This window comes from Ovis canadensis, chromosome 7, assembly GCF_042477335.2.
Source record: "Ovis canadensis isolate MfBH-ARS-UI-01 breed Bighorn chromosome 7, ARS-UI_OviCan_v2, whole genome shotgun sequence".
Classification (NCBI taxonomy): Eukaryota; Metazoa; Chordata; class Mammalia; order Artiodactyla; family Bovidae; genus Ovis; species Ovis canadensis.
Window position 1 is genome coordinate 112,796,216 of NC_091251.1, and position 15,603 is coordinate 112,811,818.

Genomic DNA, 15,603 nt, shown 5'->3' on the forward strand with positions numbered 1-15,603 from the left:
CCTTTTCTCGTCTGTGAGACCTTCTGCCATCAAAGACTGCTGTCTGCCATGCAGTTCCTGGAGGCAGAAATCTCTCTCAAGTTGCCCCAAACCAAACGTGCACACACACCCAAGGCCCACCGTGTGCTGTACAACCGGCTCCCCAGCACCGACCCCAAGCCCCACCAGGGGCTGAGCCTGAGACCACGGGGGCCAGGCCTCGGAAAAGGAGCCGAGCCTGGAGCCATGAGGGCGAGAGAGGCCCAAGCGCCCGGAGTCCATCCACCTCTCATCCCAAAGACCACCCTAGGCAGAGTCACCCACGGCCCCACGCACCGTTCTCACATGACTGTTTCCCTCCAATCACTGCTCACTGTCTGAAGCTGCCAGGTTTACTGTATTTGGTTGCATCTGTCTCCCCAGAGGAGGCCGCGCGTGAGGGTAGGAGCTGTTCGCCATTATCGGCACTTGGCACAGGTGGGCATGCAAATATTGGTTGAATGAGTAAATCCAGCAGGAAACAGGTGGATTCTGAAGGAAAAAGTCAGAGGCCTCCGGAATGACCCCGTTTAATCCTAAGATCGACCTGCCCTGACAGTATTGTGTGCCCACACAGCTGGGAAGGACCGAGGAAACCCTGTCTAAATCTGAAGACACAAGAAAATGCTGCAGGTACAGGGCAGAGACCCTGATGCTGGGAAAAATGAGGGCAAAGGGGGAAGAGGCAGCGGAGGCTGAGATGGTTAGATAGCATCACTGACTCAGTGACATGAATTTGAGCAAACTCCAGGGGACAGTGACGGACAGGGAAGGCTGGTGTGCCGCAGTCCATGGGCGGTGACCCTCACAGGCACGGCAAGGTCAGGCTGCCACTGGGGCCCAGGGAACCGAACACCTTTGCCTCAAATGCTGATTCAGTTGAGAAGAGTCAACATTCCCCACCATGCTGAGCCCAGGTGGCTCTGTGCTTCCACCGTGCCCCGGGCATGATCACGGCACCAGCACCTGCCCAGGAAACACCTGTCCGAAGCCGGTACCATAGCTGAGAGTGTGCAAAACCCGCTCTCACTGTGAGGCACTAACGCCATAAAAGGCCCCCACACACCATCCTCGAGGAGGACACGTGCCATCTCCACTTCTGGGCAGTTTGGGTGAGACGGCTGAAAACAGGGGATGCCCTTTCTGAGAACAGCGTCATTCATTCATCCGTCTGGCTAGCATGCGCTTGCCCAGCCTCAGGAAGCCAGAGATGAAATGGGACAAAACCTCTGCCCTCTTGCCAGTCCATTGGTGCCTGTGGTTTTGACGGGCACGAAAAGACAAGCAAATATTAAGGATACTTGCTTCCAAAACAAGGCCACGTGGGGCTGTGCCTTGGGAAATGGGGTTCTGCGTGCAATTTTCATTCCATCAGGTACAAGAACCAGTTGAGTCAACAGGGTCCTAGACTAACTCCGGGCCCTAGGCTGCTACTACTCCGGGCTCTGTCCCACCCACTCTTCCTCTGGGCCCTGAGCCCCTCACATACCCATCCCCATTTCCCAACTTCCCCATTTCGCAACATTCCTCGACCACGTTCCCACCTCTCTGCTCAACACTCTCCCTCTTGACGCCTCTTACTCTCTTTCCCCGTGTTCCCGAACCTGACCTCCCTATACTCTCAGCTCCTCCTCTGTCGGGACCCCAGGACACACGTCTCAACCTGCCTTCCGCCACCCCACACACACCCCCACTCTGGGCTTCCACCTGGAGCCCTTCCACGCCATATGTTTACAAAGCGTGTGTCCCAGGGGTCTCGGTTCAGCCCCGCTCGCTCGCAGGACTCCCCTAAAGCCGTCGTGACTCGCAGCACACCACCCGCGCAGCCTGGACCCCCCCTACATCCGCCGCCAAGTCCTGAGGACGCGCCCCCGCCCGTCACACCCGACTTCTCTGAAGCCCAGGCCGGCCCCCGACCCCGGGAACCCGGTGAGACCCGCACCCCGACTCGGCCGGGAGCCCGCCCTGCGCCGGGCCCCCGGCGCCCGCGCCCCCCCCGCAAGCGCTCGGCCGCGGGTCCCCCGCCGATCGCGCCCCCCACCCCGGCCCCGGAGGCCCCGGCCCCGCGCGCGCCCCCGGGCGCCGCGCCCCGCGAGCGGCGGGGGACCGGCCGGCGCCGGACGGAGGCCGCGGCGCCTACCGTGGGCGATGAGCTTGGCCGACAGCTGCCTCGCCAGCTCGGGGATCCGCTCCCACTGGCTCTCGGAGCGGCAGCGCTCGATCTCCGTCTCCAGCCGCGAGCCCGCCTTCCTGGTCGCCATCGCGGCCTGGCCGCCGCCGGTCGCCGCCTCCCTCCCCGCCCGGCTCCGCGCGGCTCGGCTCCGGCGCGGCGGGGGGGGCGGAGGCGGCGGCCGGCGCGAGGAGCGCCCCTGCCGGCCAGGGCCGGAGCCGCCGCCGGGCCGGGCCGCGGGAGGCCGGGGGGCTGCGGCCCGGGTCGGGGCGACCGCGGGGCCGGGCGGGGCCGGGCGGGGCCCGAGACCCGGGAGGGCGGCGCAGGGCCTGCGGAGGCAGAGAGGGCGGCGGCCCTGCACACCCGCGGGCGCGGTGACCCTGGCGAAGGTCACGGGGCGGGCGGGACTGGGGCGCGGGCGCGAGGGGGAGCCTGCCCGAGCGTGCCCTGGCTCTCAGGTTTGGGGGGCCGTCTCTCCGGGCCTGGCTGCGCGCCTGCCCCCGAGCAGGCCCCTTCTGCGCCCGGAGGCCTCCCGGGACCTGGTCCCAGGCGGGTGGAGACGCGTCCAGGCCCCGCAGCTGCCCGGGGCCCCATAAATGCTGTCGAGCTGGACTGAGCCAGGCAAGGACCGCCAGCCCAGACGCCCGGTCCCTTGTCCTCCGAGAAGGATCCAGGATCACCAGTGGGGTTTCCTCGTCCTGACCCTGCAGGCTCGGAGCTGAGGTGGTTGTTGTGCAGTCGCTCAGCCCCGTCCGACTCTTTGCGACCCCATGGACTGCAGCACGCTGTCCGGCGTCTCCCGCAGTTGAGCTGAGGGCCGGTGTCCAAATGTGCCTTCCTTCAGCTGTCCGATGACTGTGGAGGGATCGCTTAAGAAAGCGAACAGAACACCTGCCTTGGCTACATTCCGGCAGGGGCTAAATAAGCGACAAAAAGTAGTAAGTTAGAAGATAAAAGCGGTCAGTTGAAGAAACAGTCGTTCAGTCTCTGTCCTATCTGACTCTTCCCGACCTCATGGACTGCAGCACGCTAGGCCTCCCTGTCCATCATCAACTCCCAGAGTTTACTCAAACTGATGTCCATTGAGCCGGTGATGCCATCCAGCCATCTCACCCTCTGCCGTCCCCTTCTCCTCCTGCCCCCAGTCCCTCCCAGCATCAGGGTCTTTTTCAGTGAGTCAGTTCTCATCAGGTGACCAAAGTGCTATAGTTTCAGCTTCAACATCAGTCCCTCCAATGAACACCCAGGGCTGATCTCCTTTAGGACGGACTGGTTGGATCTCCTTGCAGTCCAAAGGACTCTCAAGAGTCTCCTCCAACACACAGTTCAAAACCATCAATTCTTTGGCGCTCAGCTTTCTTTACGGTCCAACTCTCACATCCATGCATGACCACTGGAAAAACCATAGCCTTGACTAGACGGACCTTTGTTGGCAAAGTAGTGAAGAAACAGAGCAGAGTCCAATGAGAATGAAGACCTGAGCAGGAGGCGGGTGTTGTGATTTTAAACGGGATGGTGGCTTTGGTGAAGTGGCATTGGGCCGAGGTCTGAAGCAGGTGAGAAGAGTATCTTGGGAAGAAGTGTCTGAGCAGAGAGGCCTGGGGCTTGCTTAATGGGTTGGGGTTTGGAGAACTCAGAGATGGGAGTTGGAGTCGTAGCTCACGTTGGGCCTCCGGACCGCTATGGAGACTTCAGCTTTTCCTCTGGTGAAATGGGGCCTCTGTGCAGGACTTTTAATGAAAGAGTGGCAACCCACTCCAGTGTTCTCACCTAGAGAATCCCGTGGACAGAGGAGCCTGGTGGGCTGCTGTCCATGGGGTCGCACAGAGTCAGACATGACTGAAGCTGCTTAGCATGCATGCATGCATTGGAGAAGGAAATGGCGACCCACTCCAGTACTCTTGCCTGGAGAACCCCACGGATGGAGGAGCCTGGTGGACTGCCGTCTGTGGGGTCGCAGAGTCAGACACAAAGAGGCAAGACACAGACAGGCAAGAGCACTGGAGTGGGTTGCCATTGCCTTCTCCGATATGAGGAAGGAAGGTCAGGAAATGCCTTCTGATGTGACCAGCTGAAACTCAGGTACCTCCAAGGACCTCTGAGGTGCTGCAGTCGCCGTGGGCAGCGCACGGAAGGGGAGCTGGAATGTCCGGGTTTCAGCAGGGGTCCCTCTGGGGCCCTGATGCTTTAGTCCCACCAGGAGGAGGCTGCAGGCATCCCCAGGTGGTCTTCCCTGCCACATCGCCCCCCGCCCCCTCCTTCTCTCTGGAGCCAAGCTGGAGCTTTGCTTCCCTGGAGGCACAGGACGTCCCAGCTCCTCTGCTCCAGGAGGGGGACTCCTGCACGTTCTCTGAGACCCAGGCCAAGGCTCAGGGTTGCTCAACCCCTGACCGGTGCTGTGACGGGGCTTCTGACAGCCACGCTCTCACATCATGACCAGTGGGGACCCGCCCGGTTGCCCCGGTGGTCGGTAGGTTCTCCGCATCACCCCTGTGTGCCCTCCGACCAGCTGGTAAGTTCCAAGACAAGGCCTGTGTCTTCGTGAAGGCAGCGTGGAGCTGTCTCAGTGTATGCTGCCCGGGGAGCATTCGCTCCCTCCATGCCTTCCGTGCTGGCAGCTCCCCAGCTGCGCTGCCTGCTTCATAGAGTTAACGGAGGATTGAAGGAGGAAGCACACGTAAAGCCCTTAGAGGGGTGCTGATCGAACGGAAGTTCGGTTCAGTCGCTCTGTCGTGTCCGACTCTTTGCGACCCGTGGACGGCAGCACCCAGGCCCCCTGTCCATCACCAGCTCCGGAGCTCAGACTCATGTCCACCGAGTCAGCAAGAAAGCAGCATGTGTGACCTGTCGTTCCGCGTCTCTGTGCCCTTTGCACCCAGCATCGGCTCTGGCACGGTGGAGGAGCTTTTGAATGAAACTAACAATGAATGGGGGCTTCCCTGTGGCTCAGCTGGTAAAGAGTCCACCTGCAATGCAGGAGACCTGGGTTCAATCCCTGGGTTGGAAAGATCTCCTGGAGAAGGGAAAGGCTACCCACTCCAGTATTCTGGCCTGGAGAATCCCGTGGACTGTACGGTCCATGGGGTCACAAAGAGTCGGGCATGACTGAGCGCCTTTCACCTTCATTGTCTGGGCTCACCCAGTGAGACACACAGGTGGTCAGAGAAGGAGAATATCCAAGCCAGTTTTCCAGGTGAGTTTACCTGCAGGCAGCACTCAGGGAACCTCAGGAGTAGGAAGTCTCCTGTGCTCATAGTAGTGATTAAGCCAACACCGTTTTAGCCGAGCATTGATACTACAGGTTAGACAAGGAAGTGAAAATATCCCAGCCCATAGGTTGAATCCAGCCTCAAGGCCTGGCAGTGGCTTTGAGAACGAGAATAGGGCAAATAAACTACCTTTCAATTAAACCCCCACACACCCCTACGACTAGAATAGGGTAAGAAGTGAGCAGAGAGGAGAGGGCTGGAAAGAGAGGGCAGGCTGGGGAGCAAGGGGCCCCCGGGGACTCGAGTGAAAGTGAGAGTTTCAGGCCTGGCCCGAGAATGTCAGCTCCAGGAGGGCAGGGACCTTCGTGTGGTCTTGTTCGCTGCCGCAGCCCCAGCACAGGGTGGGTGCTCAGCAAATCTGTGTGGAGTGGCTGAGTTCGGAAAAGCAAGGTGGTGGGGCTAGAGGCAGGCAGCTCGCTGAAGCATGGGGGCAGGGTTAGGGGGAGAGCGAAACCCGGAAATGACAGGGGACTCAGGGGACCTCCAGGACAATCCCTGCTGACCTTTGACCTGCCTGAGCCCAGGGCGGGAGCCACGACCTGCTGGCCCTGCAGACGGGCACTCTGGCAACGTTTTTGACCAACGGGAAACCATGCCGCAGGGCCGTGCTCAGCCTCTGAACGCCTTTAATTGTGAGGTTTTTGACCCCCGCAAAGACACAGGTAATCAAGAGGTGCCTGTATAATAAAATAATAAAGTGAACCCCAGGGATCCACCTGACCATCTTAGAGTTAACCTCGAGCCTGACTTTCGCTTTTATTACAGCCTTATTTTGGTTGCTCTTTGTGCTCATTACAGCCTTATTTTGGCTGACTTTTGTGTTGGTGCTTCAGTCGCTAGGTCCGACTCTTGCAACCCCATGGACTGTAGCCCGCCAGACTCCTCTGTCCATGGGATTCTCCCGGCAAGAATACTGGGGTGGGTTGCCATTTCCTTCTTCAGACTCTAATGTTTATCACACCCTTATTTTGTCTCTGAAGTAGCTTCCTGCCGCCCCTGGGGCGTGAGTGTGCAGTTTCACGCTTTCTGAAGCTGTGTCGTGTCCTGCGACTTGCTTTGTTGCTCACTGAGCGCCTGGCTCTGTCCTTGGTGAGCACCGCTGTGGTTCCTTGCTTCTCTGTGATGCTCCGTGGCGTGGAGTATTACCCATCCTCTGGGTTAGTCATACTTCCAGGGCTCAGGTTTGCTTTTATGAACGAGGCTGCTGTTTAAAAAAGCTGCATCACGGCCGCTGTTTGGAGCAGGGCTTCTGAGGGACCCAAGATGGTTCTGCGCCTCTCCCCCACCGCCTCACAGTACCCTGGGGACCTCCGACTCTCTTCCCAAGGGCTGCCTGCTGCTGCCCGGAGCCATAGTCTCACTGCAGGAACAAGCCGGCGGGCTCCTCGCTGAGCAGCTCAGCTGCAGGCGTGGGAGCCGGTGTTTCCTGTGAACCGTGTGGCCGTGTGAGAGGAGCAGCCAGCTGAAGGAGGCTGGCCGGCTGCTGGAGGAGGGACCCAGCACAGCGTGGGGCAAGGGTGCAGACCACACACCCGCCTGGCCTTCAGCTTTGCAAGTCCAGAAAGAGCGGGTGCTCTAGGGCGCCTTCCACCTACTCCCACTCATTAAGCCCACAGAGGCCCTTGCTTACACTTCATGCCAACTTCCGTTTAGAATGGAAACCATCCCCCAGCGTCCCTTACCCAGGGACCCGGTCCCAGGGCCACGATGCTTGTAAAGTGGAAGTGGTTGCTTGGTGAGAATGGACTTGGGAGAGAAAGAGGAAAGCCTCAAGAAGATCACTGTCCAAACCCTGGAAAACCTCCGCGTCATCTCGACCCATTCCTGAGCCACCTCCAGGGCTGAGACCACCACGTGTCACAGAGACACACAGGCCTGCCCTGGATAAGGCCAGGCCTGCTCTGCAACCGTTCATTTCCATTCATGATGACCTTGCCGAGGCTTTGGGCACCAGAAAGATCAAGCTGGTTTTCGGTTTAGTCTGTATGATGGAAACTGCTTATCTTCCTGAGTGTTTTTCCCACACAGAGTTCTGGGGAGTCTCCTGTTACCCTGTGCATCACCCATCCTAACTTCTTCCGGAAAGGCAGAGTCTGCTTACGTTAAAATACCCACCTGTATGTCTAAGTGAACAGCAAAGCAAGAGCAGGAACTTCACAGATATACAGGGGAGAACACCGTCCCATCACCAGGGAGGAGACTGTTCTTAAGAGTGTGACTAGGATGATTTTTGAGCTTCCTGGCCGACCAAGAACAGAAGGAAACACATGGAGTGGTTTGATTTGAATAATACACTTGGTTCACATGTTTGGAGTTTTAAAGGGCAATCAGGAATTAGGTCAAGCACAAGGGATCTTGGTTGTTTTTATGGAGTTGTATTAGCAAACAGTTGTGAAGTTTTCATTTCAGACACCTTACTAATAAAAAAGAACGAGAATTCTCATTCTGTGCAAATGAGTCTCACAGACACAAAATCCGTTTCTGTTGGGAATTGCAAGCAGTCGTCTCCTGCACAAGGCCACTAGCATGCGAGGTTTCCACAGTTCAGTTCAACGTTTACTGAGCGCCTGCCATGTATCAGACAGTGTTAGCCCCTGAGGACACAGAACTGTAATACGACGTCCGGTGCCATCCCTCAGGAGCTCATAATCAGCTGAGAAAAGGGACAAAGAAGTGAACGGTGGCGGCACAGCTGGACTCAGATGAGCACCGGGGGCTGGGAGAGCCTCTGACCCACCCTGGGGGGTGGGGGACTGGGGGTGAGGTTTCACGGAGTCATGGAGGGAGCCAAGTCTTGAAAAAGGGTTTCAGGTCCAGCCCGCTTGCCGAGTCTCCCCAACTAACAGAGTGGCCCCGAGTTTCCAAAGATCCTTGACTCAGAAGAGGGTCATGGCGTTCAGACACATCAACCTCTGGAACACCCTCAACGTCAGAGGAAAAACGTCCACAGCTTGGTCCCCTTTCCCTGTAGCAAAGCGCCTGTTGGTCAGAGAGGCTGGGGACGCGGGCTCATCTGAACTGCTGGCTGGCGTCCCAAGTGGCTCAAGTGGTTAAGAATCTACCCACCACTGCAGGAGACACGGGCAGGAGATGAAGGTTCCATCCCTGAGTCGGGAAGATCCCCTGGAGCAGAAAGTGGCAGCCCACTCCAGCATTCCTGCCCTGAGAATCCCATGGACAGAGGAGCCCGGTGGACCATAGTCCGTGGGGTCGCAAAGAGCCGGACGGGACAGGACTGCCCGCTCGCGCTCTCTGAACCGCTGGGCAGCAGAGAAGCAGAGACACTGCACTGTCTCCTTGCTCCCACATCAGTTGCTTCCGGTACTGAAGGCACGCTCACTACACCGGCCCTTCCCTGGGGGCTCGTGGGCTTGCCATTCCTTGCAGAGTTTGGGGCTCATGCCTCTACGCACCACCAACTGGCTTATGATCAAATCCCCATCAATTTCTTCATTTGCAACACGAACGCCCTGTTCTGCCATCCATGAGTCCATCCTATCAAAGGAAGAGTTAAGCAGTTGCTGCAACGTGAGGAAACCCGGATCATCCCTTATTGGTATGTGGATCCCCTGTAGGTGAGGTTCCTGGACTGCGACGCTGCTCTGCGCTCTGCGGCGCAGAGGTGGGTGTGGGGGCCGGGTGGGGGGTTGCAAGCCTGCAGTTGGAGGTAAGAGCCTGAATCTGCCTTGCGTCTCTGCAACTAAGCGGCTGTGTGACCTTCTCATATCCCCTCTCTGGGCAGCAGCTTGTTAATTCCCAGGTTAAGTGTGGGACAGATGATCACGAGCACGCCACAGCAAATTCCGGCTTGAGAAATTCATCCGCCGCGAAGCAAGACAAAACTTGTTAAAAGACATGATTAAAGTACACGGGAAATGAGTGACCGGTCAGGTATCTAGGAAAGGCTGGAGACACCAGCTAAACAGCAGTAGCACAGCAGTCAAAGGTCAGCGCCGAAAAGCAGCACTTGGTCAGAAAGCAGGACTTCCCTTCGGAGAGCGCTGCTGCTGGCAGAGGAGCCGCGGGCCGGGGTAAGGGGTCAAGCTGCTCTCAGCCCCGGAGCGCTAATGAGGGGTTGCCCAGCGCCGCAGCGGCAGCCAATGAGAGGGCCTCCCGATGACGTCACGGAGCCCCTCGGCTCCTCATTGGCGGCCCCCGGGCTGGGCGGACCTCGGGGCTGGGCGGCCGGAGGCAGTCTAACCCCGGCCCGCGAGCCCCGTCCCGCCTTTAGTTACTAGTGAACCTTGCGCTCAGTCCGCCTCAACCAGAAGGGAGAAATGAAAATGCCCAGAAAAAAGAGTTTTCACCCACCCCAAAGGCTGGATTTACCATCCTGAGGTTAACCGCCTTTGCTTTAGTGAAAGTGGCAAGTTTGTTTTGCTTTAATCCAAATACAATGATTAACCACTTTAACGGTTTAATAACACTGAGCATACATCCTTGGGCTTCCCTTGTGGCTCAGACAGTAAAGAATCTGCCTGCAGTGCAGGAGACCTGGGTTCGATCCCTGGGTGGGGAAGATCCCCTGGAGAAGAGAATGGCAACCCCCTCCAGGATTATTCTTGGGGCTTCCCTTGTAGCTCAGTTGATAAAACATCTGCCTGCAATGCAGGAGACCTGGGTTCAATTTCTGGGGAAGATCCCCTGGAGAAGGAAAGACCAACCCACTCCAGCACTCTTGCCTGGAGAACCCCATGGATAGAGGAGCCTGAGGCACTACAGTCCATCGGATCACAAAAGAGTCAGACACGACTGCGTGACTCACAGTTTCAGCTGGTCACCTTTTATTTCCCCATGGTGACACTCAAGGTCGGGAACAAAGACATTTCTCAAGCGGCGGTGCACACACGTGCCCCATCCCGGGGCCCTTCTGACTCTGGAACCTGCAGGTTGAAGAAACAGGCGGGGCCAGCAATGTGGACCCCACTTTGGGAACTAGACGTTGCAAGTATCTTCAGAGCTTGTTACAAGTGCAAACTCTCCGAGTGTGCCCCTCCAGACCTACTGAATCAGGAACTGTGAGTTGGGGTCTGGTCATCTGTGTTTTGCAGCTTCCCAGGTGGCTCAGTGGTAAAGAATCCGCCTGCGATGCAGGAGACATAGGTTCAGTCCCTGGGTCGGGAAGATGCCCTGGAGAAGGAAATTCCAGTGCTCTTGTCTGGAGGATCCCATGGGCAGAGCCTGGTGGGCTACAGTCCACGGGGTCGAACGGGTTGGACATGACTGAGCAACTTAACGACGACATCCGTGTTCTAACATGTCCTCCCAGCGGTTTTGATTCACCCTCAAGTCTGAGAACTGATTCACTACTATGATTTCTTTTTTTAAAACTTTTTACCTAATTTTAAAAAAATTATCTATTTTTAATTGAAGGATAATTGCTTTACAATATCGGTTTGATTTCTGCTATGCATCAACATGAATTAAGTGTATAGACATCCCCTCCCTGAGAACTGACTTTAGGCAGCTCATCAGGACCTGCGAGATGGCCTCAGAACAATCTGGAGAGCTGCTCCACAATCCACTCACTCGCACAGTCTCAGGACATGAGGGCCAGGCGGGCCGTGGTCTGGTCCCTCGGGGGGAGATGATTCTGGAACGCCTCCCCTGCTCTCACCCTGAAACTCCTGGGCTCCTCGCAGCTCCGGTGCCTTCGGCTCTGAGTGACGGGACCGGAGATGCGCCGGTAACAGTCCTGTCCTAAAACTGGCTGAGACGGCTTCTGTGCGTGACCACGTGCTGAGGGGGAGCTTGGTACCCAGGGCAGCCTTGTCCTGCCCCACGGCCTGGGGAGCAGAGGAAGCCGGTCTGCAGCAGGAGGAGTGAAGCAGACACAGGTCCCAGGATGGGAGGCGGGAAGGGAACATCCCCGAGGCCCTCCCGCCCTGCACTCCCCGCCCCTGCCTCCCTCTCAGCCATAACTCCGGCTCAGGGGCTCTGTGAGCTAAAGAGAGGGTCACGTGCACAGCCCGCCGGGGGCCCTGCTGCCTTCCAGCCCTCAGGGAGCAGGAGAGTCCCCAGCTTGAATTCTCTAATAACAGAGTCTGGCTCTGTTTTGCTATGAAATCCTCCCGGCTAACGCATGTGGATTCCTCAGATTTGCCACCAAGTGCTCTTGAGGGGTTCCCCCTTGTTTTCCAGGCAGGGAGGCAGCCTCAGTGACCTGCCCAGGGTTATGTGAGCCCTGAGCTTGCGGGCCACTGCTGCAGGGGAGTCACTCTCACGACCTTGGGTCACAGCCCGGGGCTCTCCCGCAGCAAGGCAGCCAACCTCAGGCCTTTCTTCCTCCTCTTGTAAGCTTTTAATAAATCAGTTTCATTTTCAAACTACTGCCCAGAATAGTCTGTGATCAGTAAAAAGGCGCTGAGAGCACTGTCTATTCTAGGAAGTTACTTTATTTTCTGACGAACTGTGGAGGGAATGGATGGTCTGAATGCTCCTGTCACTGAAGGAGCGTGACAGATGTTACCGAGGTCCTCACCCAACCCAGATTTCTTTTGTAAGAAAGATGATATCATTTCACCATGATACGATCCAGTAATCCCACTCCTGGGCATTTATCTGAAGAAAATGGAAACACTACTTAAAAAGGATATATGCACCCCATGTTCACTGCAGCTTTATTTTCAATAATAACCAAGACATGGAAACAGCTTAAGTGTCCGCACACACACAAGTGGAAAACGAAAATTCTAAAATGCAAGATATATGTGTGTTATATAATATATATATTACTCAGCCATAAAAAACTATGAAATTTTGCCATTTGCAACAACGTGGATATACCTTGAGGGCGTTATGCTAAATGAAATGTCAGACACAGAAAGATAAATACCGTATGATGATCTCACTACTACGTGGACTCTAAAACAAAACAAAGCTCATAAACAGATGGGTGGTTGCAGGGCTGGGGATTGGGTGACCCAGGGAAGGGGTCTGAGATAAATTTCCAGTTATGAGATAAGTAAGCCATGGGATGTAATGTATGATACGGTGTATTTGCAAGTGGCTAGGAGAGTAAATCTTAAAAGTTCTCATCATAAGAAAACAGTTCTCATCAGCACTTTGCCTGAGTGACTGTTATCAAACTCAGAGATGGTGCTGGTCGGAGAAGGCAGGGAGCAAAGAGAATTACCAGCTGCCCTTGCTCCTGGGGGCGGAACTGCTACTCTGCCTGCCTTGGGGCCTCCTGGACCTTTCTGTGCGTTCCTGTATTGGGGACCACCCCCCACCATGAGGAGGAACCGTCCTCCCACTGGCGAGGCTGAAGATGGGCAGGCGCTCATGGTGCCAGACTCGCCTGTGACTGCAGTGAAGCGGGTAACTCAACTCTGCCGGCGGACGCCCCGCGGAGCTCAGGGGGCGTCCTGACTCGGCCAGGTTGCTCCGGCGGCGGCGGCGGGGGGCAGGTCCCCGGGCGCCCACAGCCAGCGGCGCAGCCACGCCGCCTCCTTGCCAGAAGGGCCCTGGGGAGGACTGCCAGCCTCTGCTGCTAAGGCCCCGCTTCCCAGCCTGGTCTGCATCCTCCCGAGATTGCGAGCCACCAGATATTAATTCCGTTTCTGCCTAAATAAGCCAGGGCTGGGCTCTGTGGCTTCTGACGAAGATCAGGACGGAGGCATGAAGCTGCCCACAGGAGGGCGGGTCCTGGCGGCGCTGGAGGGCGGTGCCCAGGTGGAGGAAAGGCGCCGGAGCAGGAAGGGGGCCGCGCGCGGGCCTTCAGGGGGTCTCCGCGGGGGAAGAAAGGGTCACGTGCAGGTCAGAGCCCCGCACAGGGTCAGCGGGGATCACGGCCACGGCCTGGAGGGCTTCCTGCGAGTCTGGCTGCTTTCCCGTGCTGCTTTCTGAGCTTTTCGCTCAAGAACGCTGGGCTTTTCCTTTGTGGAAGCAGAGGGTGGGTCAGGAGGGGAGGTCAGGCTTTCAGAGGCCTGTGTGGGCAGCTTCTCGGGAGCCTCAGGGCGCCCCTGCTTCAAGCCCCAAGAGCCCAAAAGTTAAGCCCTTCACCCGACGTGTCATTTAACTGTGGATGGCTTTCCTCTATTTCTTTTCTTTCTTTCTTTCGATCACGTTCGTTTCAGGGGTACAGCATAATGATTCAAGGGTTTTTTTTCTTTGCAGATTGTATTCCATGATGGGTTATTACAAGACACTAGATGTAACTCCCTGCGGTCTGCAGTGAATCCTGGCCGCTTCTCTATTTGAGGTGTGGTAGCTCCTATCTGTCAATCCCATACTCCTAATCTGTCCCCCCCCACCTCCCTTCCCCTCCGACAACCATAATTTTGTTTTCTGTCTTTGCAAGTCTCTTTCTGTTTTGCATATAGATTCCTTCGTATTATTTTTTAGGTTCCATGTGTGAAGTCGCTCAGTCGTGTCCGGCTCTTTCTGACCCCATGGCCTGTAGCCCTCCAGGCTCCTCCATCCATGGAATTTTCCAGGCAAGAGCACTGGAGTGGGGTGCCAAGTGTAAGGGGTATCATGCAGTATTTCTCTGTGTCCGAGTTATTTCACTCAGCATGATGTTCTGTGGGTTCATCTGTTGTAGACGATACTTTATTCTCTTTCACGCTGAGTGATAGTCCATTGTACACACATGCCTCTTTTTTATTGTGATAATTCTTTTTAAGTTTATTCCTGATGGATATATGGTTGAATTACACTGTTGTGTTACTTACTACTATATAGAAAAGTGATTCAGTTATACAGAAATATCTTCCTCCTCATCTTCTTTTTGATTACGGTTTATCACAGGACATTGAACACAGTTTCCCATGCTGTACAGGAGGACCTTGTTGTTCATCCATCCACGCAGGATACACCAGTTTGCACCTGCTCATCCCAAACAACCAGCCCAACCCTCCCCTGCCCCCCTTACCTTGGCAACCAGCCGTCTCCTCACAGTGGCCCCGATTCTGCTCCATCAACAGGTTCTTTCCTGCTGTGGTTTAGATTCTGCGTGTAAGTGACGCCATGCAGTGTTTGTCTCTCTAACTCGCTTCACTTAGGGTGATAACCTCGAGCTCCATCCATGTTGCTGCACAGGGCATTGTTTTATTCCTCTTTCTGGCTGAGTTTCACATGTGTAACACATCTCTTTCATCCATTCATCTGTCAACAAACATGTAGGTCATTTCCATTAGACTCCTCCAGTAGTCCAAGCTGCTGTGGATAGTGCTCTGAGGAGCATAGGGGTGCGTGGGCCTTTCTGGGTTATAACTTTGTCCTGATACATGCCCAGCAGTGGGGTGCTAGACCAGACGGGAATTCTGCTGCGCGTTTTCCGAGGCGCCTCCGTGCTGTTTCACATAGTGGGTGCGCCAACTTGCGTTCCCACCAACAGTGCAGGAGGGTCCGTTTCCTCCACAGCTTCTCCAGCACTTGTTATCTGTAGACTTTTTAATGATGGCCATTCTGACTGGTGTGAGGTGGTACCTCGTATTTTTGATTTGCATTTCTCTAATAATTAGTGATGTTGAGCATCTTCTGTGTCTTCTGGTCATCTATGTATCCTCTTTCAAGAAATGGCTATTAAAATCTGCCCATTTTTAAATTTTTTATTTTTCTGCAGCATTGTACGAGCTGCTTGGAGATTAGGTCCTTGTCAGTCACCCCATTTGCAAGTATTTTGTCACATCCTGTGGTTGCCCTTTTTCAGTTTTCCATTTTTCCCCAATGGTTCCCGTTGCTGTGCAAGAGCGTGCAAGTTGGATTGAGTCCCATTTGTTTTGTCTTTGCTTTGGGAGACTGACCTAAGAAAATGTGGCCAGAATTTATGTCCCATCGTGTTTTTTCGCCCATGCTCTCTCTCTTCTAGGAGTTATTTGGTGTCATGTCTCAGTTTAGGCCTTTAAACCACTTTGTGTTCATTTTCGTATGCCATGTGAGGGAATGTTCTCATTTCACTGCTTACACGCAGCTGGGTATGAACCCAGCTGGAGCCCAGGCCCTCACCCAGGAGCCGACACCACCCGGAGAACCTGTAGGCCCGGCTGCCCCCTCCGCAAGCATGTCGGTGCTCCTTGCACAGAGACTGCAGCTCAGGCTCCCTCATTCCCTTACAAGCAGGGGAGCGTGAAGCCTGCTCTGCGTCCCAAGCCTCCTGGGCTCCTGGAGGCGTCCTCATCTGGCCTTCTGTGGCCGGAGATC

The 15,603-nt window shown here is 55.8% G+C and overlaps 1 protein-coding gene and 1 long non-coding RNA gene across 6 annotated transcripts in view; one reads left to right on the forward strand and one right to left on the reverse strand.

The window, feature by feature from the left end:
- The window catches only part of TTC7B (tetratricopeptide repeat domain 7B), a 270,410-nt gene extending 268,035 nt beyond the window's left edge, over positions 1-2,375 (reverse strand). For 3 of the 5 annotated variants that reach the window (XM_069597263.1, XM_069597261.1, XM_069597260.1), the window contains exon 1: positions 2,159-2,370. In XM_069597263.1, the coding sequence (XP_069453364.1) occupies positions 2,159-2,279 (121 nt within the window). In that variant the 5' untranslated portion in view covers positions 2,280-2,370. Of the gene's footprint in view, positions 1-2,158 lie in introns of all 5 variants that reach the window. The other 2 variants (XM_069597264.1, XM_069597265.1) reach the window with 2 other exon arrangements.
- On the forward strand, positions 1,873-15,007 carry LOC138443967 (uncharacterized). The gene is made up of 4 exons (XR_011258387.1): positions 1,873-1,947; positions 13,576-13,660; positions 13,804-13,895; positions 14,209-15,007. It is a non-coding gene; the product is annotated as an uncharacterized lncRNA (long non-coding RNA).
- The last annotated feature ends 596 nt before the right edge of the window (positions 15,008-15,603 follow it).